Raw genomic sequence first — 27,249 nt, 5'->3', positions numbered from 1 at the left:
TTATTTTTTATTCATTACAAATTTCTTAGAGTTCTTCTCAGGCTGAAATAAGATGATGAAACACTTCGGAGCAAATATACACAGAATCAGTCCAAAACTGGAGGCCAGTATAGCAAATATCTCCACAGCTACAGTGAATTTTCCAGGAGAGCTGACATATGCTGGGATGAAGGTGAGCCACACTGCACAGAATATCAGCATGCTGAAGGTTATCAGCTTGGCTTCATTAAAATTATCAGGTAGTTTCCGAGCTAGAACAGCTAACACAAAGCAGAAAACAGCCAGCAGGCCAATGTACCCAAGCACAGCCCAGAACCCAACAGCAGAACCTAATGCACATTCCAGGATGATCTTCTCCTTGTATGTGCTCAGATTCTTCATTGGGAATGGGGGGCTGAGGAACAGCCACAGAGTACAGATTATAATTTGAATAAATGTGAAAAACACAACAGTCATTCTTTGTTGTGGAGGCCCAAACCATTTCATGACATTACTACCTGGAAGTGTAGCTTTAAAGGCCATTAAAACCACTACAGTTTTGCCAAGAACACAGGAGATACAGAGAACAAAGGTGATACCAAACGCTGTGTGTCGCAGCATGCAGGACCAATCAGAGGGAGCTCCGATGAAAGTTAATGAACATAAGAAACACAGAGTCAGAGAGAAGAGCAGCAGGAAGCTCAGCTCAGAGTTGTTGGCTCTGACAATTGGAGTTGTTCTGTGATGAAAGAAAATAGCTGCTGTTATGATGGCCAGACAGGCCCCACTAACAGAGAATGCAGCCAGGATGATTGCCAGGACTTCATCATAGGAAAGAAACTCCACAGGTTTGGGGAAACAAGCGTCTCTTTGTGCATTAGGCCACGATTCACTGGGACACGGGGAACAGTCTGGAGAATCTGAAAGGAAAATCAGTTAGCAACGGTATATTTAATAATTATGGGAAAACATTTTTGATTGTACCTGTTGTGTTACTAATCTCTCCTTCAGGACATGGTATACAATCATAGCAGCAGATGGGTTTTCCTTTCTGCAGGACTTTACGACTTCCTGGAGGACAACTCTCAGAGCACACTGATACTGGGACCTTATACAGCAATAGAATCAAAATAAAATTTCATTTAAATACTTAGTTCCTTTCAGTTAGCAGTGCATACAATATTTACACTCTACACTTACTTCAGTCCCACCATCCATCCAGGTTATGTTCCTGTTGATATGAAACTCCTGTCCTTTAGGCAGTGATGCATCATAGTACCCTACTGTTACCAGCTCAATAACTCCACTCTCACTCTTCTGCCAGTTGACCAGCTCATAAAAAGCTACAGGATCTCCGTTAGCATCGAATGACACAGGATAACCGTTTTGTGAAAAGTTTACTCTTTTCAGTTTTGAAAGCACCTATAAAAATAATGGAGACAACGGGCAGTCAAATATTTGTCTGTTGTGATGTTGTCAAAGTTACTTTTAAGACGAACTTTGAAAAAGCATTTTTAACTAACCTGTTTGGACTCCAGTTGGATGTTTTTGTCACACATAATAGTAAAATTTGCTTTATGACACACAGCATTGTGAATGGCATGAGCTATAGCATAAACAGCTTTAAACACCATGTTACTAATTCTTAACTGAGATGTGTCTGTGTACGGGCTTTTGAGCAATGCTAGGTCTTCGGTTCCATTGCACAACCATTTTTTTGGATCAGCATCTAAAGAGACGTAATCAGAAGAGATTTTTCTTTTTATATCACTTCATAAACCCACAGTGCAACTTTGAGAATGCACGACTTTTTATCAAAGAAAGCAAAATTTTTCTGTTTCTTTTCAGTTAATCTCATTAAATGGCAATGACATTTTAAGTTGCACAGAATTACTGGATAGTTATCAGAATGAAAAAAAAAAGATCTTGTTAAAAAGTGTAAAACATCAATTATCTTACTTTTTGTCAGTGTGCAGTTGAAAGCATCTTCCCAGAACTCAGTCAGCACAGAGGAGGCCACTACTTCAGGGGGAGAAAGATCCAGTAGGAACTCTCTCAGACCTGGGATGACAGATTGTTGAATACCAACTCCGATGGCTCCTGCACAAAAACCGTATCTCCTCAAGTACGGGTCAGTAATCCAGTCTTCACTTCCTATCCACTGATGAGGTGGAGGAGGATCTCGAGCCAGCTCCTCTAACAGATCTCTAATATCTGCAGAGTCTATAAATGCTACAACAACCATCGCTGTTGACCTGAAAAGACATTAAAAATGGATTAATCAGTGGCAGATGTTCTTTACAAAAATCATTCTGTTTAAAAAAAGAACAGATAAATATACATTTATACTTTAAATATTCCACATCAGTAGTGGATCAGGAAATTTATGTTTTTTTTAAAGGACACGGTTCTAAATTGCTAAAATAAAAGTCAAAACGAGTGTTGTGGAAACCTGCGAATAGCATCGGCTACTTTTTGGATCTTGATTGGTGAATCTGTCCGATAGAAAGACACAGAATACTCCACACAGATTCCCTCTCTCTTTGCTGCTTTAAGAAAAGACGCCATCCCATAATTTCCATAGTCTGATTCTGAGCGGACAGCTCCTATCCAAGTCCAGCCAAAGTGTTTCACCAGCTTGGCCAGTGCATCAGCCTGGAACTGGTCACTGGGAATTGTTCTGAAAAATGTTGGGAACTGCTGCTTGTCTGACAGACAGGCACACGTGGCGTAATGGCTGACCTACGCAGGCACACACACACACACACACACACACACACACACACACACACACACACACGACACACAAAGAAAATATCTTTCTTGACAATAGAAATGTTTGACACAATTTAGATTTTCTGTTTGTAATACATTTAGCCTCCTTACCAAAGGGATGTTAAAGGCTCCAATGATGTGAGACACACTGATGGACACAGTAGATCCCGAGTCTCCAACAACAGCCAGCACCACACTAGATCGGGAGCATATGCTGTCCTTGTAAAACACAGGGTCCTGACCATTTGATAGGTGGAACGCTGCCTGCATGGCCCCGGGAACAGAGTTGCATGAATCATACATCTGATATCCAAGTTTGATGCCGGGCAACAGCTCTGTGCTGTTGTTTATCTCATCGATAGCAAAGATCATTGTGCGAGAAAAACGCAGTTCACGCGCGATAAAGCTGCACAAAATAAACCAGGTGAGAGCAAGCACTTCATAAAGAGTTTGAGGAAAAATAAACAAATTAAACCTTGAGTGTGTTTGAAGTAAAAGAAAAGATAAAATGTGGAAACAAATACATTTGTAGTTAAAAGTATTGAAATAGTTGTTTCATTTCACATAAATGTTCAACAGATTTTTACTTAATTTAACTTCATTTGCTCCTTAAACAAAAGAAAAATACAAAAATAAATAAAAATATACACGTGTGGGTGTCAGTTCTAAAATGGTGCTTTTTTAGTTTTGAGAATCGACACATTGTCAAAACTCTTTGCCCTTTAACCTTTAAGTACACATTTATTATTTCTGTTATTTATAAATCTAGTGAAACCTAGCACATTAAAGTAGTATTTTTCTAAACTGAAATAGAAATAATTCCTTTTAACAAATTGTGACAAATAACAGCATTTTACTTTGTACATTTCTAACAACATTGTCCTTCCTTTCTTCTCTTACTAACCTCCCCATGCATCTTAAAGGTTCAGGCTTGCTGGTGTAGTCATTAATCACTGAGTGCAGCTTGTAGTGTAATGAGAAAACACCTCCAATGACAAAGTCCCCATCCATTGAGAATGCAGCAGTCGGAGGGGTGTTTTGCAGATCACATTTCATGGATGAATTCTCAGAACTGACACCAGCAACACTCACAATCCCAACAAGCAGTTTCAGACTTTCCAAAGATCCAGCCAAGGCAATGACGGACATCAGCTCCAAGAAACTCATAGCTGATCGCAGACCAATAGAAATAGATCCGATCTCCAGTGCATAGCTGTCTGAATTTGGATGCAAGTGTTGTTTTATGCACCTCCTCTAATATACATCACGTGATCATAAGAATCAAAGACTCCATCAACAAGGGATCTTAGATTAGATCATTTAATGACTCCATAGTTATTATTATTTGTTGCATTTTCTCTCCATTTTCAAATGATTTTGGGGCGACGGTGGCACAGGAGTTAAGTGCTCGCCCCGTGTATATATATATATATATATATATATATATATATATATATATATATATATATATATATATATATAGTTAAAGATCATTTATTTAACATGTTGGAGTTGGCCCAAAAGGCTACTTTTCATTTACCATTTTAAAACCAATGTTTTGAAGGGATCTACCTTTCTCAGTGGTCTAGTGGTAGAGTGTTCGCCCTGAGACTGGGAGGTCAGGGGTTCGATTCCTGGTCGGGTCATACCAAAGACTTTGAAAAAATGGGACCCAATGCCTCCCTGCTTGACACTCAGCATAAAGGGGTTGGATTGGGGGGTTAAACCACCAAATAGTTCCTGAGTGTGGCTTGTCTGGAGCTCACCGCTCCCCCAGGGGATGGGTCAAATGCGGAGAATAAATTTCGCACACACGCCTGTGTGTGACAACTAATGGGACTTTAACTTTTTAACTTTAGAAAGCAATAATGGATAGAAATTATTCAGTGACAATAAACAAATTCCTGCCTGTTGTTGAGGGTCTGACCTCATGAGGAAATTACTATGCAGTGATTTTCTCCAAAATGACTGTGCTTAAATTGCTCTGGAAAGCAAATAATCACATCAGCGCCAAGAAACTTCATTTCCCATGATGCTTTGCACACGGAAGCATTGGGTGATATTACCGCCTAGTACCAGAAACACGTTCTGCACATGTGCGGGAAGCCGTGGAGCTTTTCCCGCGAACTAAGACCATAAATCTTCAGCAGAGACAAAGAAACCTCGTTCTTTTGCCCAGGATACCTGGCGGTAAGGACACGCTTGTCGAACGCTCCGACAACTTGAGCACGCGGAAGCTCTAAGTGCCCAAGTTGAGCCACGCAACCGCTGGAAACCACTAACTCCATCGGGACCTGACTGGGAACGAGCGGAGCTCCATCCAGCTCTCAGAGACGCTGTAAGTTGTCAAACTCAGCACAAAAGAAACTTCGTTCTCTTTGTGTCCAGCCCGTGGAGAAACACTCGTGGAGCCAAACAACGGAGAAAGCATCAAACCGACGGATGACGCTGAAAACTGCGGAGAAAAACGGAGAACCGTCAAATCAAACAGCTGGGGACGCCTTGCTGCTCTGGTGATCAGAAAGCTCATTTCTCTCTCTCCTTTTCTTCTCCCGTTTCCTCTATAGTCCAGAATAAGCAATAAAACCGCGCTATTGCTTAAAAAGTAGCTTCGTGTTTTCCTCTTTCGCTCCCAATTCGTCCTTCGGGTCATTTTGAAAGAATAAACTGCTTATTGATCATTGTTTGGTATCTTTAAATGTTTTCTGCTTGGCCATGTGGTTAAACTAAAAGATATTATTCGTGATTAATCTTTTGTGTTGTTTCATGATCCTTTGAAATGTTTTGAGTGATATAAGGTTAAGTTACTACTGATTCTAAGCCACTAAGTGTTCGGGAAATTTGAAAACTTTACACATCCAGGTCTCCTGTGGGATGCGAGGGGAGGGGAAGAGCCCCACACACACTCACAGCTCACTCCCCCCACCTACTCTGAGGAACAAAGACCCATTCATCTCACACACACACACATACATACACACAAAACACCTTGAACATTATTTTGAATATACATCCTTTTATTATATCACATGGTTATTATTCATTTATGCCACTGTTTATTCATTTGACAAATTGTTAATTAAACGTTATAAAATTCAGATTTTCGTCTCCAGTAGCTTTGTTGTGTCGAAGAGAAGTCTCTGCTCCAAGGATTCTACGAACTTCAAGAAAGACTGATAAGAGTTTTGGATTAAATTTTTCCCCGGTTAAAGGGGAATGGTGCCCCGTATATCTAAGAATATCTTAATTAATTAATAAATCAGTAAATATTTACATATTTACAGAATTTATTGAAGAATCCAAAAGTAAGTTGAAGCTTACTAATTGTTCGCTCCTAATAACCCCAACATTAATTGGTGCCCCGTGTGAGGCTTGGATACACAGAGATTTCTATCCGGCACAAACAAACAAATAAATCCAAAGAGCTTGAATTAAAAATAATCAGTTGTTCAGCCTTGAACCAGCAACAGAGTGGTGCTGATTTCGCTGAGCAGGAAGCTGCATCGAACTCTCACCAGTAACTCAGTGCTTCTTTAAAGGTGCAACGTGTAAATTAATTCTGGTTGACTTTTAGGTTAAAATTCAGTTTTTCCTTAAAGGTGCAACGTGTAATTAATTCTGGTTAACCTTTTAGGTTAAAATTCAGTTCTTCATTAAAGGTGCAGTGTGTAAGTAATTCTGACTAACCCTTTTAGGCTAAAGTTAACTGCTAATTTAGCGACTTTAACTCACAGTGGCTATTATAACTAACTGAAACCTTCACTCAAAGACTGATAACACCCTGTTTGCTAATATTCTGAAGGAATAACTAGCACATTTAACACTGCAAGTGTTGTAAGACGTTGCTACGGCAACGCACCTGCTTTTGCTAAAATACTGAAAGGAATAGTATTTTAAGCGTCAGTCAGGGACAGAGTAGTGAACTGACCAACTCCCAGCAATCAGGTGGCGCTGCGGCCCACGACTATGAACCTGGCCTACTTTCTGGACAAATATTGTCCAAACTGGTCGCGGTTGCTCGAGAACCCGACTACCCTTCTAGGGATTTCACTGAAGAACAGCGTAGCGTCGAGCTAGAAGCTGTAATTGATCAAATAGAAAACCCGGATGGTACAAAACCAATCCAGGTTCACTTAGCTAAGTTAGCCTTGATCCTCTATCAGAGAGAACTCCAACATGATCAAGAGATCATGAAGCTCCAGAGCATGCTAGCTGAAAGGCAGCAAAATGGATGGCAGAAGGATGACGAGGAGGAAGACAGCACCGATTCTGGGGAAGATGGGGAGAAGACCCCGTCCCCTTCTGCTGATGACAACAGACAGTGGGAAGGGGGGGAACACCGTGACTCTGAGGCTGAGCCAGAGTGCTCTCCCACACCGGTACGAAAGCAAGCCGGCAAAGCCAACCAGGGTCCGCCCAGGACGATCGCCAAAGACCAATTGGTTTCCTCCACCCAAGGAAGCGAGGGACCGCCGTCCCGCCGTAAAGGTAGGCTACCTCCTGATACGTCTCCAAACGATAATCAACAGTATGTGGTGTGGGACTCTCTGGACGGACGCACGCCGCAGGGGAGAGATGAAGCTTATCTGTCCCAATCTTCGGCCCCGTTCCCTACACACACTCTAGGGCATTCAGGACCACCTAGGGGCCGAGGGCAGTTCGCCCTCGAACCCCAGGTTGGACCACCACCCTCATCTTCACGGCCTTCTCAATCAGTGAGAAGTCGACCAGCTGAGCGGCACCTCTATTTAGACCGCTCCCCCAGTCCACGAAGGGTGCAAGGTGCCGGCTGGGGTTATGCACAAGCCCAACCTGCACCTCAACCATCCACCCATCCTAGCTACTCCGGTATTCGGCATGCAAGCAACCAGCTGCAGGACAAAGCATCATACGCCAATCCGTACCAGGACAAAGTGTATTACGCAGAAGCCCCAGTTGAAAGACGCAGGCTGCACTACGCAGACGTGCCCCGGGAGGTGGACCTCCCAGGACACCCACGTGACGTGCCAGCAGCCCGCCACAACATGCCAGACCCCGATTTGGGCCCCAGGAGTCAACATTGGGAGCCCAGAGCACACCAGCGATATCCAGCGCCCTCTGAGACAGACTGTGGGTCAGAGTCAGAGGATGACGCGCCGTACCGTGAGTCAGGGCTCCGTGTACGTCAAATTGAATCGCTAGCTAAAGACATAGAACGCTTTGATCCTAACACCAATGAATCCAACGTTGACGATTATCTCAGGGAGATAGAACGTTGTCTGCTTGATCTTCCAGCACCTTCTTCAAGGGAAAAGCTCAAGCTAATTTGGAAAACCACATCTAGAACGGTGCACGGTTTCATGGAAACTCTACCACCTGACATTCGTGATCGGTACTCCTCGCTCTGCCGAGCGTTGAGAGATGAATACGCCACGTATGCAGACTCTGCGTCAGCTACAATGGGGGCCTTCTCCATCAAACACGGGAGGAACGAACCCCCCAGAGAGTATTATCGCCGACTCAAAAGTGCTTATTTCCAAGGTCGAAACGGCCCTGGGCTCGAGGAAGACCCTGCCTTCAGATCCCTGTTCATTCACAACCTGCACGAGTGTGTTTGATCCGAAGTCTCAATGTATTGTCGGATGAAAAAACTGACAACTCAGGAGATTAGGAGATATGCTCAACAGGCTTGGGAAGCCGGCGGAAAGCCCCAAAAGCCTGACGCACATCACCGCGTCATGCACCTAGCTCCCGACACCGAGCCGCGTTTGGAGCTTGAAGGCACAGAAGCTCCACCCACTAAGCCAAAATCTGCTAAACCTAGACCTGCTAAACCGCGAAAGCAGTCCCAATCTCCTCAACAGGGGAAGGGGGGTGCTGATTGGCCGCCTAGGTCTGGACAATCAGACAGGAAGTGGCCCAACCAAAACCAACGGCAGGCAGGTCGGAACAGTGGAAAGTTTAAGGAGCGCCGCCCACAGGTAGGTCCCGATCGAAAGTCCGCAGGTGAGTACTTGACCAAAGCCGACCTCCAGGAGATGTTTCAGCAGTTCCTAGCTAAACAGAAGGAACAGCTGAGATCTGCAGATGAGACCCCTGCACCAAAGTCTTCTTCTAAGAAGCCAGACCCAGAGCCAACGTCCGCATGACTAGGCGTGGCTCAACCCCCCAAGCGTGGCCAGGACCTACCTGATCAGCTGGGGGAACACTACTGGTAGATCACAGGAGTCTCCTGAAATCTACCCCCCAGAGAAACCTGATACTAAATTTCTGAAGTTCCTTGGTGACTTAACAAACCATGATCATGCTCGCCGTTTGTACTGTAGCACCAATGTAGGTGGGTGCATACAGGTTGATGCTCTGCTGGATACCGGCTCAGAAATCACCCTGATGTGCTCCACACTGTTCCATCGCGTGTCTGACACCATGCGGTCACTCGGGAAACCAGTCCAGGTAGAGCCCTGTGACCTGAAAATCACCAGCTACACCCAGACCCGGGAGTGTATCACTCACTGGGCGTGGCTGGACATCACCTTCCAAGACATGACTCTGGTTCACCCGTTTTATGTCTGCCAGCTAGACACTGAACCACTTCTCATTGGTCAGGACCTGCTTGAACGTCTAGCTCCCCTCATCGACTGCCAGAAGGGTCAACTGTGGGCCCAGGTGGACACACCTAAGCCCTGGAACCCAGATAGCAGCCGACCATCCTCCATTCTTGAAGTCAGCATAAGTGAGCCGCAAAACCCTTGTTCCAAGGTCATGCCCCTCCCTACGGCTCCCACAGACGATGTCCGCCTGCAAAGGCACGGAACCGCTCCTGGAACTCCGCTCCGCACACATTCATCTTTTCTCTGCTCGCTGAAGAACGTCAGCCTGCAGCCATATGCACCACACATAGTTGGTGGTCTTACCATCAATTGCACCCACATCTCAGATGCTCGCCTTGCTCTTTGGTCAGAAAAGTCAGCCATCAGCCAGCAGACGTCTGAACACCTGCGTCAGAAGGACCCCCTTCTGGTCAGTGTGACACGTAGCCATCGGCTCTTGTCACCTACTTGGCCGCAGAGGCTCCTGAAAGCGCCAGAGGTCTGCTCTCTGACTATCCAACTTGGAGCAAGACAGCTCACACATACATTCAGCATCATACCACAGCTTGATCCACCTGCACTCATCGGAGCAGATCTGCTGGTTCGACTCGGTGCCCAGCTGGACACTTGCAATCAAGTCCTTTGGGCCCGGGCCACACCATCCTCTGAGCCTGGCTCAGAAGGCCCTGAACACTTGCTGTCCGGTCAGACCATTCCACAGGCCTGCCGTGCAGTGGCTGAGGCCAGCACGGTTCTGCCCCCACTGGTCAAAGGAGTGCCTGTTCGTCTGACTCTGATGAAGCATCAGAAGCTGCCAGGCACACAGGCCTTCTTCGAGCCATCACCACACTTCTTGGAGCTCAACTTAGCCGTCTGTGGCACGCCACTCTTGGAGCTGAACAATCGTTCTGCCTACTTGTTGGTCGAAAATCCGACCCGGAGTCCTATCCACATGCCGGCAGGAAAGCCCTTGGGCATGCTGATAGATAGCTCATTCCATGACTTCGAACTTTCAGTCCCCGTGATCGGACAACTTCCGTTGTTCTTGAACGACAGACAGGTTGGTGTAGACACATTCAGTACTTTCCCTTCACAAATGATTACCATCAAGCGGCATGAAGCCCTTCCTGAGGAACCCATTTGCAGTGCAACCTTAGATACTGACGGAGGTCAGTGTCTAACGGTTTTTGCAATAAATACTCAACCCTCTGAGTCACCGGTTGAAAGCCCGGAACACCAGAGACCCTCCTCCTCTGAACCTTATGACGGCTTCGAGGCCGACGTCAGCCAGCAGCTTGACAAAGCGGATGCGCTGGAGTCAGAGGAGCAGAGAGCAGCGCTTAGAAGCCTGTTCTATGAGTTTCAGTCCATCTTATCCAGGGACTCCCTGGACTGTGGACTCACAAACCTGCACATGGTTCGCATTCCAACGAACCCGAATGCCCCTCCTACTTTTGTACATCAGTACAAGATTCCCCTCGCTGCTTATGAGTCGATCCAGGAGATCCTCGATCAGCTGAAGGAGAAAAACATCATCAGAGAGTGTAACTCCACTTACAACTCTCCCATCTGGCCGGTTCTGCAACCGACTGGGAAATGGCGTCTCACCATAGGCTATCGTGCATTGAACAAACAAGTGCCTCTCTCCAGGTGGCCTATGATCCATTTAGATCAAGAGCTAGCCAGAGTCAGAGATGCTCGTTTCTTCTCTACGGTTGACGTAGCCAACGGCTTCTGGACCATGAAGGTTGAGCCGGCGGACCAGTATAAACTGGCTTTCTCCTTTGGAAATCGCCAATATACTTGGAACCGCTGCCCCTTTGGCTACTCTAACTCACCTGCCGAGTTCAACATCTTCCTCCACAAAGCCATGTCAGATGCTGCTTCCAGAGGGAACCTCATATATGTCGATGACATCTTGATGAGGAGTCGAACCTTCGAGGAGCACCTGGCCGAACTCCGTCACGTGCTGCAACAGCTCGCTGACGCCGGAGCTAAATTGGCGATTCTCAAGGGACAGTGGTGTCGAACCAAAGTGGAGTATGTTGGACTGCTGGTTGGCCCTAATGGAGTCGAGCCCCAAGCGGGACGCATTAGAGCCATTCAGGACATCAAAGCCCCAGCTAATCTGACTGAACTCAGGAGCTTCCTCGGAGTCTGCAACTACTCCAGGCAGTTCATTGAGGAGTACGCTGAAACAGCGAGGCCCCTCACTGAGCTGCTTCGGAACGACACACCTTTCGTGTGGGACAGACCCTAAGAACTCTCCTTCCAGTTCCTAAAACAGAAGTTGGCGTCCGCACCCTGTCTGGCTTACCCAGACAAGGATAAAGAGTTCTACATAGAGGCTACTTTCTCCTCTCACTGCCTGAGCGCTGCTTTGAAGCAGAAACACGATCAGGACATGAGAGTTGTGGCATACGCCAGCAAGCCTCTGAGCAAGGTGGAACTCCAGTTCTCTGACTGCGAGAGAGCTCTCCTCTCTACAGTCTGGGCCGTCGAACACTTTCGTAGTTACATCGGTGGACAGAAAGTGATCATTGAAACGTGTCATCAGCCTGTCACCTTCCTAAACAGCCAGCGTCTGCGCGAAGGAAGAGTGTCAAACAGCCGCATTGCGACGTGGATGATGGTGCTCCAAGGATACAACATTGAGGTCAAGTATGGTCAGAACACCAAGCTAGCGCTAGGACAAGGGCTAGCAGGCTGCCAGCACTGTGACTCTGACTCCGTCATGGGCCCCCTGGACACACCTGCCGCAGTCTACCCAACCGCATCCAATCATCGCTACTTTGATGAGAATGTTTGCCAAGGGCTTCCGAATGTTTACACTGACGGATGCGCCTACCTTCACGAAGGCCAGCTCCGTGCCGGGGTTGGAGTCGTTTGGGTGGACTGTGACACTAAGCAACCAAATCACTACCGGTTGGGCCAAAAGTCTAGTCAGTACGCCGAAATTGCTGCAGTGTTGATAACCCTCCAGCAGGCGGCAGCCTTGGACATCACTCAAATAGTCCTTTGCTCTGATTCAAACTACGCTAGACACAGCTTCATTTCTCACTTCCCCATGTGGAAGGAGAACCACATGAAAAACGCCAGGAACAGAGACGTGAAACACTCGGAGTTATTCCTAGCGTGTGATCTGCTCACCACTGAGAAAGGCATAATGGTCTACTGGAAAAAGGTCAAAGGTCACTCCAGGACCCTAGGTCCGGAGAAAGATGGTAATGACGAAGCTGACCGCCTTGCTAAGCTTGGTGCTGACCAGGGAACCTGCTGGGAATTCAAAGGCGAGTGGCTTCCACCCAAGGCCGTTCACGAGGTCTGCGCGATTACTCGTCGCCATGCTAAACAGGCAGACGAACCTCAGAACGTTGGGGTACCCGTGTTTCTAGGCAGACAACCACATGATGCGGACCTAGTCACCATGCAGGAACAAGATCCTGACCTGAAGCTCATCCGCGAGCTTCTCCAAAAGGGCCCGATGTCTAAACAACCGTCACCACCTACTGGCGCAAGCCGAGATTTGGTAACCCTGCATCGTCAACTCGCGCATCTGAAACTACAAAACGATTTGTTAGTTTACATGCGTGACGACCACAGCCCGCCGCGCTGGGTTGTTCCACTCGACCACAGAGGAGTGATGCTTGCCTACGCCCACGACACTCCGGTTGGAGGTCACCGCGGAACAAAAGCTACCCTCGCGTCACTGACAGAAGTAGCATATTGGCCGTCGATGTCCAAGGACGTACACAGCTATGTCCAAGGCTGCCTCATCTGTGCCCAGTTTCAACCCTCCCAGCCGCTTGCTAGAGCACCACTGCAACGCAGGGGAATAACCTTCCCTTGGTCCCACCTGCAGATCGACTGGGTTGGACCGGTTCCCAAATCGGCAAGAGGAAACAAATATATGCTAACTGTAACTTGCAGTTTCACAAAGTGGGTGGAATGCCTTCCAGCGCCAAAAGATACAGCCGTCACAACCGCTGTACTGCTGATTAACCACGTTTTTAGTCGATGGGGACTTCCACTCTGCATTGACTCTGACCGGGGAACTCATTTCACATCCAGTGTAATGACGTCCCTGTTTGAACTTCTGGGGGTGGAAGTGAGATTCCACCTCCCCTATCACCCACAGTCATCCGGACAGGTCGAACGGATGAACCGCACGGTCGTCTCCATGCTAAAAAAGTACGTCTGCTCCACTGGGAAGGACTGGGACGTTAAGCTCCCTCTGGTCCTGATGGCCATACGGTCCACTCCCCAGCGATCCACGGGGGTTACTCCCTTTGAGATGATGACCGGCAGACTGATGACTCTACCACTGCACCTCCTGTATCACCCAGATGATGTCAGTGTTGCCACTGCCTATACCGCTCATCAGTATGTGGCAGACTTGAAAACACACCTCAGAGCTACGTTCGCGCACGCTCAGAAGAAACTGGAGACCAACGTAGAAGGCGCTAAAGCCTACTACGACCAAAAGACAACCAGCCGCGAATACGAGGTGGGTGACAAAGTATTCTACTTTCGGTTCGCCCAACCGGCACGCAAACCTAAGAAGTTCCTGCCCTGCTGGTCAGGACCATTTGAGATCGTGGCAAAACTCTCTCCAGTTGCATACAGGTTACGCATCACCAAAGCGAGACAGGAGCCTGTCTACAAATGGGTGCATGCAAACCAAATCAAACCCTACGTCAAACCGTCCCCGCGGGTACAGAGACCAGACTCCCCGCAGGAGGTAGACGTAGTCTCTACATAGTTCTATGCATGGAAATGGAAAGGGGGGAAAGTGCACGTTTAACCCATTAACATGTACTAACCGACAAAGAACCAGGCCCCCCCGCCGTCACTTTCACTAACCAAGAGAAACTCCTCCTAGACCTCTAACAGGATGTACTCACTAAAACCTTACAGGGTACTCTTGTAACTGTCAACCTACATTCTGCTCTGATTAATGAATATCTACGTGCAATCAAGACTTTGTCTGAAACCATACATCAGGATATTGTGTACACACGAGTGGTGAGAGATTTGATGCAGGACCTGCTCAGGGAAGTAAGTTCCACGCTAGACAGCTTGGTTGCAAGTCGTATTTCCCCGTACTTACCCCTCTAATGTGCACCTTTCACAAATCCACCTAGCGTACAGCTTAGGTTGTGCAATGCCCATTCACGTTGATGCAGAAAATTAGAACTCGGTTTCCTTTTACATGTTCCCATAATTGTGACAACTCACATCTATAGGTTTAAGTCGATGCTGAACATTGGTATTTGAAAGGACGGTAGGCATTTCCACTTTGAACTAGAAACCTGGCACTCCATCACCTCAACCTCGAACAGCATGATTCGGAGATTGAGATCATGGACGCTTTCCAGGGTTATAACTTTGCCTTCGATTTAGAAATTGACCAACAATTACTGATTGAAGGAACTAAATTTGTTAAATTCACACAAACCCCACGTGAACTTACTTTGACGCCCAAGATGCTACATTGACACAGATTATACGACCTTAATCTGCACATTGGTCGCCCTGGGGATGGGATGGCTCATCACGGCCGTGATTGCTTATTCCGCCTACAGGCGTGTTAAGAAACTCCAAGATAAGATGCACTTGCACACCTACGGTGTGCCTCGTGACCGCGTTCGGGGAGATTCCAAGCGTGAATGTACCACACCTGTCTAAAGGGGGTGAGCAACGTTTTCTTTATTATTTTGTAACCCTAAGAGTAGTTCTCATTTTAGTCTACCTCACATATTTATCTGAGTGTTGCAGTATGTCACATTCTTTAAAAGCTACACACGGAATGTATGACCTAAGAATGTATTTTATGAGACCTCAAGGTTGCTATGAATTTTCTTGGATGTTATATGTTTTTTTTGGGGGGTTTTCTGTATTTTTTGTTTCTTACTTGGTCACATATTAACTAGTGGTTATGTGCCGGCCCAGCTCAGTCTGTCAATGACTCTGTCTGACGCACCAGCACATTGTAATACCTCTTAGTTTTATGGTCCTTGTTTTAGCCCAAAGACTGTCCTGATCCACCCTTTGGACCAAAAAGGGGGGAATCTTGGGACCACATAGGTCAATGCGCGTTTGCGAACTATGGACCTCGTACATCACCGCGTGCTCCATAAACTGAACTGTATGGCCGGCGGTGAGATGCCTTTGTGTCCCCTCGTGGAGTTAACCGCCCACCGACCTTCCTCCTTCTACACTACTACCTCTCGCATGGACGACATCATCATTGCGTACCACCTGCGTGAGTGGCTTCTTCTCGTTATGCGCGTTGGGGACTATCCCGTTTCCTATCCTCTTTGTGCCTGACCAGGATCAAAGACCAAAGGCGCCAGGATCCAAGACAAAGACCAAAGACAAAGGCGTCCAAGGAGACCAACATCCTAAGGGACAAACCCACCTGTGCTTCTAACAATCAAGTCGACCTACGTTCATGAGGGACAAACCCATCTGTGCTTCCGACGATCGAGCTTTGGGCGCGATCCCCGAAACCAAAAGGGGGAATGTTGAGGGTCTGACCTCATGAGGAAATTACTATGCAGTGATTTTCTCCAAAATGACTGTGCTTAAATTGCTCTGGAAAGCAAATAATCACATCAGCGCCAAGAAACTTCATTTCCCATGATGCTTTGCACACGGAAGCATTGGGTGATGTTACCGCCTAGTACCAGAAACACGTTCTGCGCATGTGCGGGAAGCCGTGGAGCTTTTCCCACGAACTAAGACCATAAATCTTCAGCAGAGACAAAGAAACCTCGTTCTTTTGCCCAGGATACCTGGCGGTAAGGACACGCTTGTCGAACGCTCCGACAACTTGAGCACGCGGAAGCTCTAAGTGCCCAAGTTGAGCCACGCAACCGCTGGAAACCACTAACTCCATCGGGACCTGACTGGGAACGAGCGGAGCTCCATCCAGCTCTCAGAGACGCTGTAAGTTGTCAAACTCAGCACAAAAGAAACTTCGTTCTCTTTGTGTCCAGCCCGTGGAGAAACACTCGTGGAGCCAAACAACGGAGAAAGCATCAAACCGACGGATGACGCTGAAAACTGCGGAGAAAAACGGAGAACCGTCAAATCAAACAGCTGGGGACGCCTTGCTGCTCTGGTGATCAGAAAGCTCATTTCTCTCTCTCCTTTTCTTCTCCCGTTTCCTCTATAGTCCAGAATAAGCAATAAAACCGCGCTATTGCTTAAAAAGTAGCTTCGTGTTTTCCTCTTTCGCTCCCAATTCGTCCTTCGGGTCATTTTGAAAGAATAAACTGCTTATTGATCATTGTTTGGTATCTTTAAATGTTTTCTGCTTGGCCACGTGGTTAAACTAAAAGATATTATTCGTGATTAATCTTTTGTGTTGTTTCATGATCCTTTGAAATGTTTTGAGTGATATAAGGTTAAGTTACTACTGATTCTAAGCCACTAAGTGTTCGGGAAAGTTGAAAACTTTACACATCCAGGTCTCCTGTGGGATGCGAGGGGAGGGGAAGAGCCCCACACACACTCACAGCTCACTCCCCCCACCTACTCTGAGGAACAAAGACCCATTCATCTCACACACACACACATACATACACACAAAACACCTTGAACATTATTTTGAATATACATCCTTTTATTATATCACATGGTTATTATTCATTTATGCCACTGTTTATTCATTTGACAAATTGTTAATTAAACGTTATAAAATTCAGATTTTCGTCTCCAGTAGCTTTGTTGTGTCGAAGAGAAGTCTCTGCTCCAAGGATTCTACGAACTTCAAGAAAGACTGATAAGAGTTTTGGATTCAATTTTTCCCCGGTTAAAGGGGAATGGTGCCCCGTATATCTAAGAATATCTTAATTAATTAATAAATCAGTAAATATTTACATATTTACAGAATTTATTGAAGAATCCAAAAGTAAGTTGAAGCTTACTAATTGTTCGCTCCTAATAACCCCAACACTGTTATAAACATGCTCTGGCAAAACTTAAAATCAAAAATGTTGTTAAGACTATAACTTGTAAACTAACACAGCTTGTAACAGAAAAAGGAAAAAAAAAAGCCCATTAAAATGTATTCTCTTAAGCAGTAAGAAAAAGGAAGATATTGAATAGTTATGACAAAGTTTCCACAGTCATTTTGAACACTTTGATGAAAACTTGCCAAACACCTTGCTGCTTCAAGACTTCCACCCTTATTCTTGTCACAAGAAAATCAAAGACCACAGGTTTTAATGACCACAGACCTTTTTTCCTGGTGTCTGTAGTCAAACCGGTACAACGCCCGCATCGCTGCAGACGCAGCACCATCTGCTGGTTGATCTTTTCCTCACTTGTGAACAAGATTCCTGGATACTTAAAGGGGCATTATGGAAGTTTGACAGCCAAAACATGTATAGAAATAATAACTTTCTTCTTCATACATTCTCCTGCAATGCCCTGGTCCTGTAGAATGAGCCCTGGCATTTTTACTGTGATTGCCTGTTTTTCTGTAAAATCACAGAAAAAGAGCTGCTCGGGTCGAGCAGGCTGCTTCATGCGCGTTCACGCTCAGGCATAGCCCTCCGAACCGTTCTTTAAATGTTGTTCCACTGTCATCAAGGATGTAAATGTTGCAGATACAAAGGACGTCACTGGCGCTTTAGCTCGCTTAGTAAGTCCATGCAAAAGACCTGGGTTCGATTCTGGATGTGAACATAGTTTCTTAGTTTATTTTTTACATTAATGGTATATTTTTTTACAGTAAGGTGCCCAAATTTTTATTTGAGACTCGCTGAACGGCATTGAATTCACAGATAAAAAAGATGTGGGTTCAACTTTCATTTTGGAACAATTTTTCAAGCAAGGGAAGGGAGTTATCTGAGCATGCAGGAGGACTGACCCATCTTAAACCTTTGTCGGCTGTGCTGTAGAGAAAGGTACAGAACCAAATTATTTAATTAATTAGCTGCGCGTTCTCCTGTCCTCTGTCCTCCGGGCCACACTGTCTCAGCTGTTATTTTCGTTAAGGAGTGTGCACGTACAGCATGCGCGCGTCGTACAAGCCTACTATTGAAGCTGCCGTTACGCTTTTGGCCTGAGGGGGGCAACCGCGAGCATAAAAATTCAAAACTCCGTAAAGTCCCTTTAAACTCCTCCACTTGGGTAGGACCTCGTCCCTGACCTGGAGAAGGCATTCTACCCTTTGTTGACTCATGTTCATCTTTTATTTAAAAAATTAAAGGAACAAATAATATGCAATGGGATGGATGTGAACATAAAGGTAACAAATTACGTAATTATAGATGACTTAGTGAGGGAGTGTTGTTTATGATGAATCATCACCTGATGTTTAACAGGAGGTACATAAACTAGTGAAGAAATGGCTTACAGATGATTAAAGAATGGAGCTCAAATCCATCTGGTTGTGTCTGCCATTAGCAGTGAGTTTAATGCAGCTGACATCAGTTCATGTTGTGGGCGGAACTTTGGAAAGTCTGAAACAAAGAGTTGAGCTTAGCGAGGATCTGACAGGTGCTGGTGCCGATTCTTCACTGATGAAGTGCAGCCTACAGAGTACCCCTCGTTTACCTGCTTTCTCCATGGATGGGGACTTTGTTATTGGAGGGGTTTTCTCATTACATTATGAGCTGTCCTCAGTGACTCATAACTACACCACCAAACCGGAACCTTCCGGCTGCACAGGGAGGTTAGTAAGAAGGAGAAATGGCGGATGAGAATGTTAAAAGTGCAACATCTTGAGGTTTTTGGCAGTTTGTGGCGATTTCTGTTGTGTTTATTGTTGTTTCATGTAACTTTAGATACATCTTGAAGAATATGATTTCATAGAAATTGTCTTTGTGAACAAATCAAATTTTGTGTGCAAATTTTGTTTTGGTTTCATTTTTAAATAGCAAAAAAGAATATTTTGGTTTGCAGTATAATTTACAATAGAGCTTTTTTAGTGATTTGGTGTTTTATCCTAAGTAAGTGTCACAACTCACCTGGCAAATTCTATGCAGCATTATTGCCAGGGAACTGCGTTTTTCCCGCACAATGGTCTTTGCTGTGGAGGAGATAAACAACAGCTCAGAGCTGCTGCCCGGCATCAAACTTGGATATCAGATCTATGACTCATGCAACTCGGTACCTGTGGCCATGCAGGTGGCGTTTCAGCTTTCAAATGGTCTGGATAGTTCATTTTACAAAAGCAAAAATTGTTCCCAGGCAGCTGTTTTAATGGCAGTTGGAGACTCTGGGTCTACAACATCTATCAGCATATTGCATATTTTTGGATCCTTCAGTATTCCTCTAGTAAGCCACCTGAATTAATTGTAAATGGAAATTCTTGAAATTGCTTGTTGATTTCATGGTTAAAACACTTGCATGTTTTTGTGTGTTTGTGTCTGTGTGCATGATTGCAGGTGAGCCACTTTGCCACGTGTGCCTGTCTGTCAGACAAGCAGAAGTTCCCTACTTTCTTCAGAACCATTCCCAGTGACCAGTTCCAGGCTGATGCACTGGCCAAGCTGGTGAAACACTTTGGCTGGACTTGGATAGGCGCTGTCCGCTCAGACTCAGATTATGGGAATTATGGAATGGCGTCTTTTCTTGCAGCAGCACAGAGAGAGGGAATCTGTGTGGAGTACTCAGAATCCTTCTTTCCAACTGACCCAGCTAGCAAGATCAAGCGAGTAGCTGATGTTATCCGCAGGTTTTTAAAATCATTAATTTAGCGTGCTTTGTTGTAATAATGTGAAATGTCAACACATCTGACTTTTTGTGTGGTAAATTTTCGATTCTGGTTAGAGTGAATTTGCTTTTGCAATATGTTTAAGGTCAAAAGCGATGGTTGTTGTGGCATTTGTTGACTCTGGAGATATCAGAGTTCTGTTTGAGGAACTGGCTCAAAATCCTCCACTGCCTCACCAGTGGGTTGGAAGTGAGGGTTGGATAACTGACCCTTACTTGATGAGGTACAGCTTCTGCACAGGAGCCATCGGAGTTGCCATTCAGAAATCTGTCATCCCAGGTCTGAGAGAATCCCTACTGGATCTATCTCCCACTCAAGTAGCTGCATCCCCAGTGCTGACTGAGTTCTGGGAGGATTCTTTCAAATGCTCAATGAACAAAGGTGAGAAAGGTTTAAAGAACCTATTTTCACAACATTTGAATGAACTAAGTATGCTAAACTGTTTGCAAACACAATACAAACTGCTTATCGGGACATTTCATTTCATCAAAAAAACATATATACATTTCATGAATTATTCTTGAAAATATGTTTTCATGATGTAGCTGTGACATGATACCAGTTTATTGACTGAAGCATGCTATTGAAAGATAAAGATGAAAAGCTAATGCTTTGTGCAAGTAGCTTCAGATGAAATCTTGTAATTTTTCTTTCACGGGTAAATTAATCTGTCTCCTTTTTGTTTTTAGCTGCTGATCCAGCCACAAAATTGTGTGATGGAACTGAAGATATCAAAACAATCAAAAACCCGTACACTGATACATCTCAGTTAAGAGTCACTAACATGGTGTACAAGGCTGTTTACGCTATAGCTCATGCTATTCACAATGCAGTGTGTTGGGATTTAGACTTTATAACTAAGTGTGATAAACACGGGTACCCGGAGTCCAAACAGGTTAATAAAAAATGACAACATTTCCTAAAAGTTTGTTAAAATTACACACAACAAAATTTGTTGAAACATGTGTTGTATTCTTATTTTCTACCTTACATTCCTGTTTTGTCATAGGTTCTAACTAATCTAAAAAAAGTTAAATTTTCCCGTAACGGTTACCCTGTATCATTTGATGCTAATGGAGACCCTGTAGCTTTTTATGAGCTGGTCAACTGGCAGAAGAGTGAGCGTGGAGTTACTGAGCTGGTAACAGTAGGGTACTATGATGCATCACTGCCTAAAGGACAGGAGTTTCATACCAACAGGAACATATCCTGGGTGAATGGTAACAAAGTAAATGTGGCCAGTGAACAGAACACAGACAATTAAAAAGTTATTAAATTATTTAGATGTTTGGTTCACATTTTGGTTTCATTGCCGTTCTAGGTCCCAGCATCAGTGTGCTCTGAGAGTTGTCGTCCAGGAACTCGTAAAGTGTTACAGAAAGGAAAACCCATTTGCTGCTATGATTGTATACCATGTCCTGATGGAGAGATCAGTAACACAACAAGTAAAGTAAAACATTTTCAATCCAATACTTAGATGACAAAAATGAACGAAAAATAATGCAACATTTATTGATTTTTGTTTAGATTCTCCAGACTGTTCCCCGTGTCCCAGTGAATCGTGGCCTAATGCACAAAGAGACGCTTGCTTCCCCAAACCTGTGGAGTTTCTTTCCTATGATGAAGTCCTGGCAATCATCCTGGCTGCATTCTCTGTTAGTGGGGCCTGTCTGGCCATCATAACAGCAGCTATTTTCTTTCATCACAGAACAACTCCAATTGTCAGAGCCAACAACTCTGAGCTGAGCTTCCTGCTGCTCTTCTCTCTGACTCTGTGTTTCTTATGTTCATTAACTTTCATCGGAGCTCCCTCTGATTGGTCCTGCATGCTGCGACACACAGCGTTTGGTATCACCTTTGTTCTCTGTATCTCCTGTGTTCTTGGCAAAACTGTAGTGGTTTTAATGGCCTTTAAAGCTACACTTCCAGGTAGTAATGTCATGAAATGGTTTGGGCCTCCACAGCAAAGAATGACTGTTGTATTTTTTACATTTGTTCAAGTATTAATCTGTACTGTGTGGTTGTTACTCAGCCCTCCATTCCCAATGAAGAATCTGAGCACATACAAGGAGAAGATCATCCTGGAATGTGCATTAGGTTCTGCTGTTGGGTTCTGGGCTGTGCTCGGGTACATTGGCCTGCTGGCTGTTTTCTGCTTTGTGTTAGCTGTTCTAGCTCGGAAACTACCTGATAATTTTAATGAAGCCAAGCTGATAACCTTCAGCATGCTGATATTCTGTGCAGTGTGGCTCACCTTCATCCCAGCATATGTCAGCTCTCCTGGAAAATTGACTGTAGCTGTGGAGATATTTGCTATTCTGGCCTCCAGTTTTGGACTGATTCTGTGTATATTTGCTCCAAAGTGTCTCATCATCTTATTTCAGCCTGAGAAAAACTCTAAGAAATATTTAATGAATAAAAATTAATTGTTGTATGTAGTTAAGTTAGTTTTGTTTGATCCATGCTCATAAATGTATATGTAAATTTTAAAAAATTCAGCAAAGGTTTGAAATCAAGACAAGGCATATACAAACTATTTTTGTGCTACTATAATTTTCTTTTCAAGAGCCACGGTGAAAGGTTCATTTGAATTTCATATAATAATTAACCTGTTCGCTTTCAGGTTCTTCTTCTTCTGTGAAAATAGGCAGGCCCTATGCCCATAAGGTGAATTGCTGCCACACCAGCCAACACACTGAGCTAGCAAATCCCACTTCACACAATAGGCACGCAAACCATCCCACCCTGTGGTCCCACAGAACCACCATCAACAAAAATCCACCACCTGCTCACACCCCAGTGAAAACACTCAACCCCACACGGAGGTTCACCCCATACTCACACTCACACTCCCACCCCCACCATCCCACCACCAAGACGTCCCACAACAGACCCAGAACACCTAACACCCCGCAAACACGTTGCCCCCCAAACCTCCTTGGGGGACACTTCAGAAAAAAACCAACAAGGCCTCCGCCAGTGCTGTCACTTCATGAGCTACATCGGGCTTGTTGGATATTCCAGTCTTCACCCTCCACAAGGCCTCAACTAGAAACGCCAAAAACTTCCTCTTATCCCTCACAACCACCTCACCCACCCCCTCATCCCCACCTCCAGTTGACAAAGGCGCATTACAAGACCCGGACGCACCACTATTCCATACCCACATACGACGCACCGCCTCAGCATACAACACCTTATGCTCAGCCTGAACTTTCCCCACCTCCACCGCCGCCCTACACACCACGCAACCCCTGTAAGCCGCTTGATGGTTCCCAACACAGTTACAACATCGGAGCGGTAAATCACTACTCTTGCTACCATGGTCACCCCCGCACCTCTGACAACGCACCCCCGCCACACACGCACTGGCCACATGACCATATCCCTGACACCTAAAACACCTCAGTGGAGGTTCCTCGTATGCCCTCATTGCAAAACGAAGGAAGCCCAACTGGACACGAACAGGGAGCTCCACCGCATCGAGAGTAATCAGCAGCGGAGTTGACCTACATGCGTTAAACCCCAGATGCCAAACAGCCGCCTTACTTAGGGAACCAAACACCTCCGACTCAGAGACCTCATTGGAAATGTTGTACACCACACCTGTAATCATACAACCAGACCTCGACTCAGAAACCACCACGTCCACCCCCAGAAACTTCTCAAGCCGCAGTGCTTTGTGGCACTGGGACTTATTCCGGCACACCATCACTAACAGCCCACTGAACACCATGGTAGCATCTAGCACATCCCCTACCACGACACTCAGCTCCCGGGACACCGGGTTAGAGGTAGCAAAACGCGCACCTCCTACCACCCTAAATTGCATCACAAAGCCACCCTCCTCCAGCCTCTGTTGCTTCAGCTGCGCATCCCAGTCACCATCTGACGCATCACTGCCGCCCCCACGGTCCCTCTTTGCCGGCCCCACCGAATGAACCGCCACTCCAGCCCTACTAGTCCCCTTCCTCCCCATTGTCTGCAACAATCGAGGCTGATCAGAAGCGAAGCCGGGCTGCTGTCTTAGCGGGCCCGTACAGGCCGTCGGCCAACCACCTGAACAACCCTCAAAGTCAGCCCAAACCCCAGCCTGCTGTAACGCTCCTTCTCCTCAGCTCTCCTCTCCTCCTTTCAGGTTCTGCTCCAGCCTCTCTATTTCAGCACCACTGACAGAGGCACGGCTGCTGTGCAGCACCAGCTGCAAAGAATCTGCAATTAGACAGCTCAAGTCTTTTAAAGGCCGAGTTTTCCAGACATTTGGGTGCTACCTGCACCATATAGAAAAATAATAATGTGTTTCTACTTAGTAAAACTAGTGTTTAACTAAATAATTTATAGTTGTGAAACTGCAAAGATAATGTTGTCCTTGAGATATTTTGTAGAGTTTTGCATTGCAGTTTCTTGAGTTTCTTCTCTGCAGAGTTCAACCCAGTTTCCACCAGTGTTTGAAAATATTTTCACTTTCTGCTTTGTGTATCTGTTAGTTTACTTTTCTGCTTCATAGATAGAAGAGCACCTTTAATTTAGAGCCTGTCTGTTTCACTTGTGAGTAATTCTGCTGTGGGATCATCCAGCACGTTGGTTTTCTCCTTATAGGCTAAATTTCAAGCACTTAGTAACGGACACAGAAACTTGCTTTTGTTTATGTTGCAGTGCCTCTTCTAAGTTGAGTGAACCTTTGTTCTGATAAACATTTTAATTGTTGCAAAGACCTTGGCTTGGTTCATTCCTGTTATTGTAATGTTGTGCATTACTCCCTCCTTCAGCTCCTAGACAGGAGGGGCATGACAGAGACACACATACAATTACACTGAATAATTTTGTGAGTCTGTTATTGTTATAGTTGTTCTCTTAAATACTTTATTTGTAGGCCTATTGCAAAAAAAAAAAAAAAAGGCATTGTCCAACAACTGAAATAAAAGAGTAAATAAACATTCTAGAGTCTAATCATTATCAAATGAGTGCGGCTTCGTTTGCCAGTAAAAAAGAGAATGCATACTTCAAATTAGTATTAGAACAATTTGAATTTATTTTTGGTTTATATTTTGTTGAAAATCTTGATAAATGTGTTTTTTTAAATTATTTTCAAATCAGTTAGGGTCAGAGTCGTCTCAAGGCACTTCACACAGTAAACATTCCAATACAGGTCAGTTCATTAAGCCAATCAGTAAAAAGTTTCCTACATAAGGAACCCAGCAGATTGCAGAGATTCACTGACTAGTGTCAGGGTTGTCAAGAGAGGGAGAATGTTTAAGTGGTTTGAAGTAGTGTTCAAGCCGATGAGGACACCACAGCTTAGCAGAACACCATTGTAGCTTCTTCTGAGGGGAAAACACTTGGAGTTGTTCTGTGATGAAAGAAAATAGCTGCTGTTATGATGGCCAGACAGGCCCCACTAACAGAGAATGCAGCCAGGATGATTGCCAGGACTTCATCATAGGAAAGAAACTCCACAGGTTTGGGGAAACAAGCGTCTCTTTGTGCATTAGGCCACGATTCACTGGGACACGGGAAACAGTCTGGAGAATCTAAAGGACAAATCTGCTAGCACTGGTATATTTAATGCTTTTGAGAGAAATAACCATTTTACTTTACCCGTCGTGTTGCTAATCTCTCCTTCAGGACATGGTATACAATCATAGCAGCAGATGGGTTTTCCTTTCTGCAACATCTTACAACTTCCTGGAGTACAACTCTCAGAGCACACCGATACTGGGACCTTTCACATCAACAAAAATGAATAACATATAATAAAAAAACTTTACAATTGGCTTCTTTGTTTTATTAGCTACATTCAGTGATTTTTAAATGGTTTTCATTTGCAGTAATTCAGGAACCATTTACTGTCTTCCTTCTGCTCCTTACTTGTGTACCACCACCCATCCTGGTTATGTTCCCGTTAGTATCATAGTACCCTACTGTTACCAGCTCAATAACTCCACTCTCACTCTTCTGCCAGTTGACCAGCTCATAAAAAGCTACAGGATCTCCGTTAGCATCAAATGATACAGGATAACCGTTGCGAAAGAAGTTGACTTTTTGCAGTTTTTATAGCACCTATAAGAAAAATAATCGTAAATAAACAAATGACAATCACACCACTAATTTTAAGGATTATGTCTTAAACACAATTCTAATGTTTTCTCTTTACTTATTGACCTGGTTAGACTCCTGGTTGTGGTGTCTGTCACAATGAGTGATGAAGTTAGTTTGCTGACACAAAGCATTGTGAATAGCATGAGCTACTGCATACACCACCTTGTGCACAATGTTTGTAATTCTTAACTGAGATGTATCAGTGTGCAGGCTTTTCAGTGTTTTTATGTCTTCAGTTCCATCACACAGTGTTATGGCTGCACTCGCAGTTAAAAAGGAGGAAAAATGACTTATCAAATATGAATGAACTATAAATGCTACCACGTCACAAGAGCCTACACCTACGACTATAAGAAATGCGGAAAATGTGCATTGTTTATTTCCAGTTAGGAAGAAATATCAGTACAACACAGCAGTAAGTGTATTTATTGACATATATTTGCTGCATGCTTCATACCACAAAACAACAAGTGACTCATGGAAACACACAAATAAAGTAACATAAGGCATCTCTTCTTACTTTTTCTCACCATGCAATTAAATGCATCCTCCCAAAATTCAGTAAGCACAGATGAGGCAGCTACTTCAGTGGGGGAAAGATCCAGTAGGAAATGTCTCAGACCTGGGATGACAGATTGCTGAATACCAGCTCCAATGGCTCCTGCACATAAACTGTACCTAATCAGGTAAGGGACAGTAATCCAGCCCTCACTGCCAATCCACTGTCGGGGTGGTAGAGGGTCCAGACCCAGCTCCTCTAACAGGACTCTAATATCTGCAGTCGACAAATGCCACAACAACCACTGCTGTTAACCTAAAGAGACATTGACAGTGTTTTTTTTCAAGCAGTATTAAATTTTTATTGGTTTTGTTTTGTCCAAAACTAATGGAAATCTAAAGTTAAAAATTATTTTTCAAATCAAATCAAATCAAAGATACTTTATTAATCCCAGAGAGAAATTAGAGTTTCAGTATGCACAGTTCAGAGATCAGACATACAAGGGTAAGACACATGACAAGAATTGGTGACTGTGGTCATTCGCAACACTGAGTCGCGCTACCTTAATAGAGATGAGGGCTGGTTCAGGTGGAGGG

At 44.8% G+C, this 27,249-nt stretch overlaps 2 protein-coding genes across 2 annotated transcripts; one reads left to right on the top strand and one right to left on the bottom strand.

Moving 5' to 3' along the window:
* On the bottom strand, positions 1-3,769 carry LOC107380653 (extracellular calcium-sensing receptor-like). Its single transcript, XM_015951950.3, has 8 exons — positions 3,659-3,769; positions 2,866-3,160; positions 2,432-2,721; positions 1,939-2,234; positions 1,503-1,708; positions 1,180-1,401; positions 964-1,087; positions 1-899 (listed from the first exon to the last, which is right to left on the bottom strand). The coding sequence occupies exons 1-8, from the start codon at positions 3,763-3,765 to the stop codon at positions 1-3; spliced, it is 2,439 nt and encodes an 812-aa protein (XP_015807436.2). The 5' UTR covers positions 3,766-3,769.
* Positions 3,770-3,808: 39 nt separating this feature from the next.
* Positions 3,809-22,583, top strand: LOC107372663 (vomeronasal type-2 receptor 1-like). The gene is made up of 12 exons (XM_070543256.1): positions 3,809-3,959; positions 4,319-4,372; positions 17,591-17,698; positions 17,926-17,976; positions 18,744-19,011; positions 19,325-19,616; positions 19,727-20,016; positions 20,141-20,436; positions 20,745-20,950; positions 21,065-21,283; positions 21,377-21,500; positions 21,583-22,583. The coding sequence occupies exons 1-12, from the start codon at positions 3,809-3,811 to the stop codon at positions 22,479-22,481; spliced, it is 2,958 nt and encodes a 985-aa protein (XP_070399357.1). The 3' UTR covers positions 22,482-22,583.
* Positions 22,584-27,249: the final 4,666 nt, after the last annotated feature.

The sequence above is a fragment of the Nothobranchius furzeri genome, chromosome 13 (assembly GCF_043380555.1).
Source record: "Nothobranchius furzeri strain GRZ-AD chromosome 13, NfurGRZ-RIMD1, whole genome shotgun sequence".
Classification (NCBI taxonomy): Eukaryota; Metazoa; Chordata; class Actinopteri; order Cyprinodontiformes; family Nothobranchiidae; genus Nothobranchius; species Nothobranchius furzeri.
The sequence above is the reverse complement of the archived record's forward strand: the minus strand, read 5'-3'. Positions and strand labels throughout refer to the sequence as shown.

What these genes read in the sequence shown, in the direction of transcription:
- LOC107380653 (XM_015951950.3), bottom strand. Translation starts at nt 3,765, where the DNA reads ATGGATGGGGACTTTGTCATTGGAGGTGTTTTCTCATTACACTACAAG. An exon ending in GAGCCTTTAACATCCCTTTG is followed by an intron (nt 2,722 to 2,865) that starts GTAAGGAGGCTA and finishes GTGCCTGCGTAG; the next exon opens with GTCAGCCATTACGCCACGTG. An exon ending in CAACTGCACACTGACAAAAA is followed by an intron (nt 1,709 to 1,938) that starts GTAAGATAATTG and finishes ACGTCTCTTTAG; the next exon opens with ATGCTGATCCAAAAAAATGG.
- LOC107372663 (XM_070543256.1), top strand. Translation starts at nt 3,809, where the DNA reads ATGGATGAATTCTCAGAACTGACACCAGCAACACTCACAATCCCAACA. An exon ending in CTGGCGCTTTAGCTCGCTTA is followed by an intron (nt 17,977 to 18,743) that starts GTAAGTCCATGC and finishes GTCTGCCATTAG; the next exon opens with CAGTGAGTTTAATGCAGCTG. An exon ending in AGAGATCAGTAACACAACAA is followed by an intron (nt 21,501 to 21,582) that starts GTAAAGTAAAAC and finishes ATTTTTGTTTAG; the next exon opens with ATTCTCCAGACTGTTCCCCG.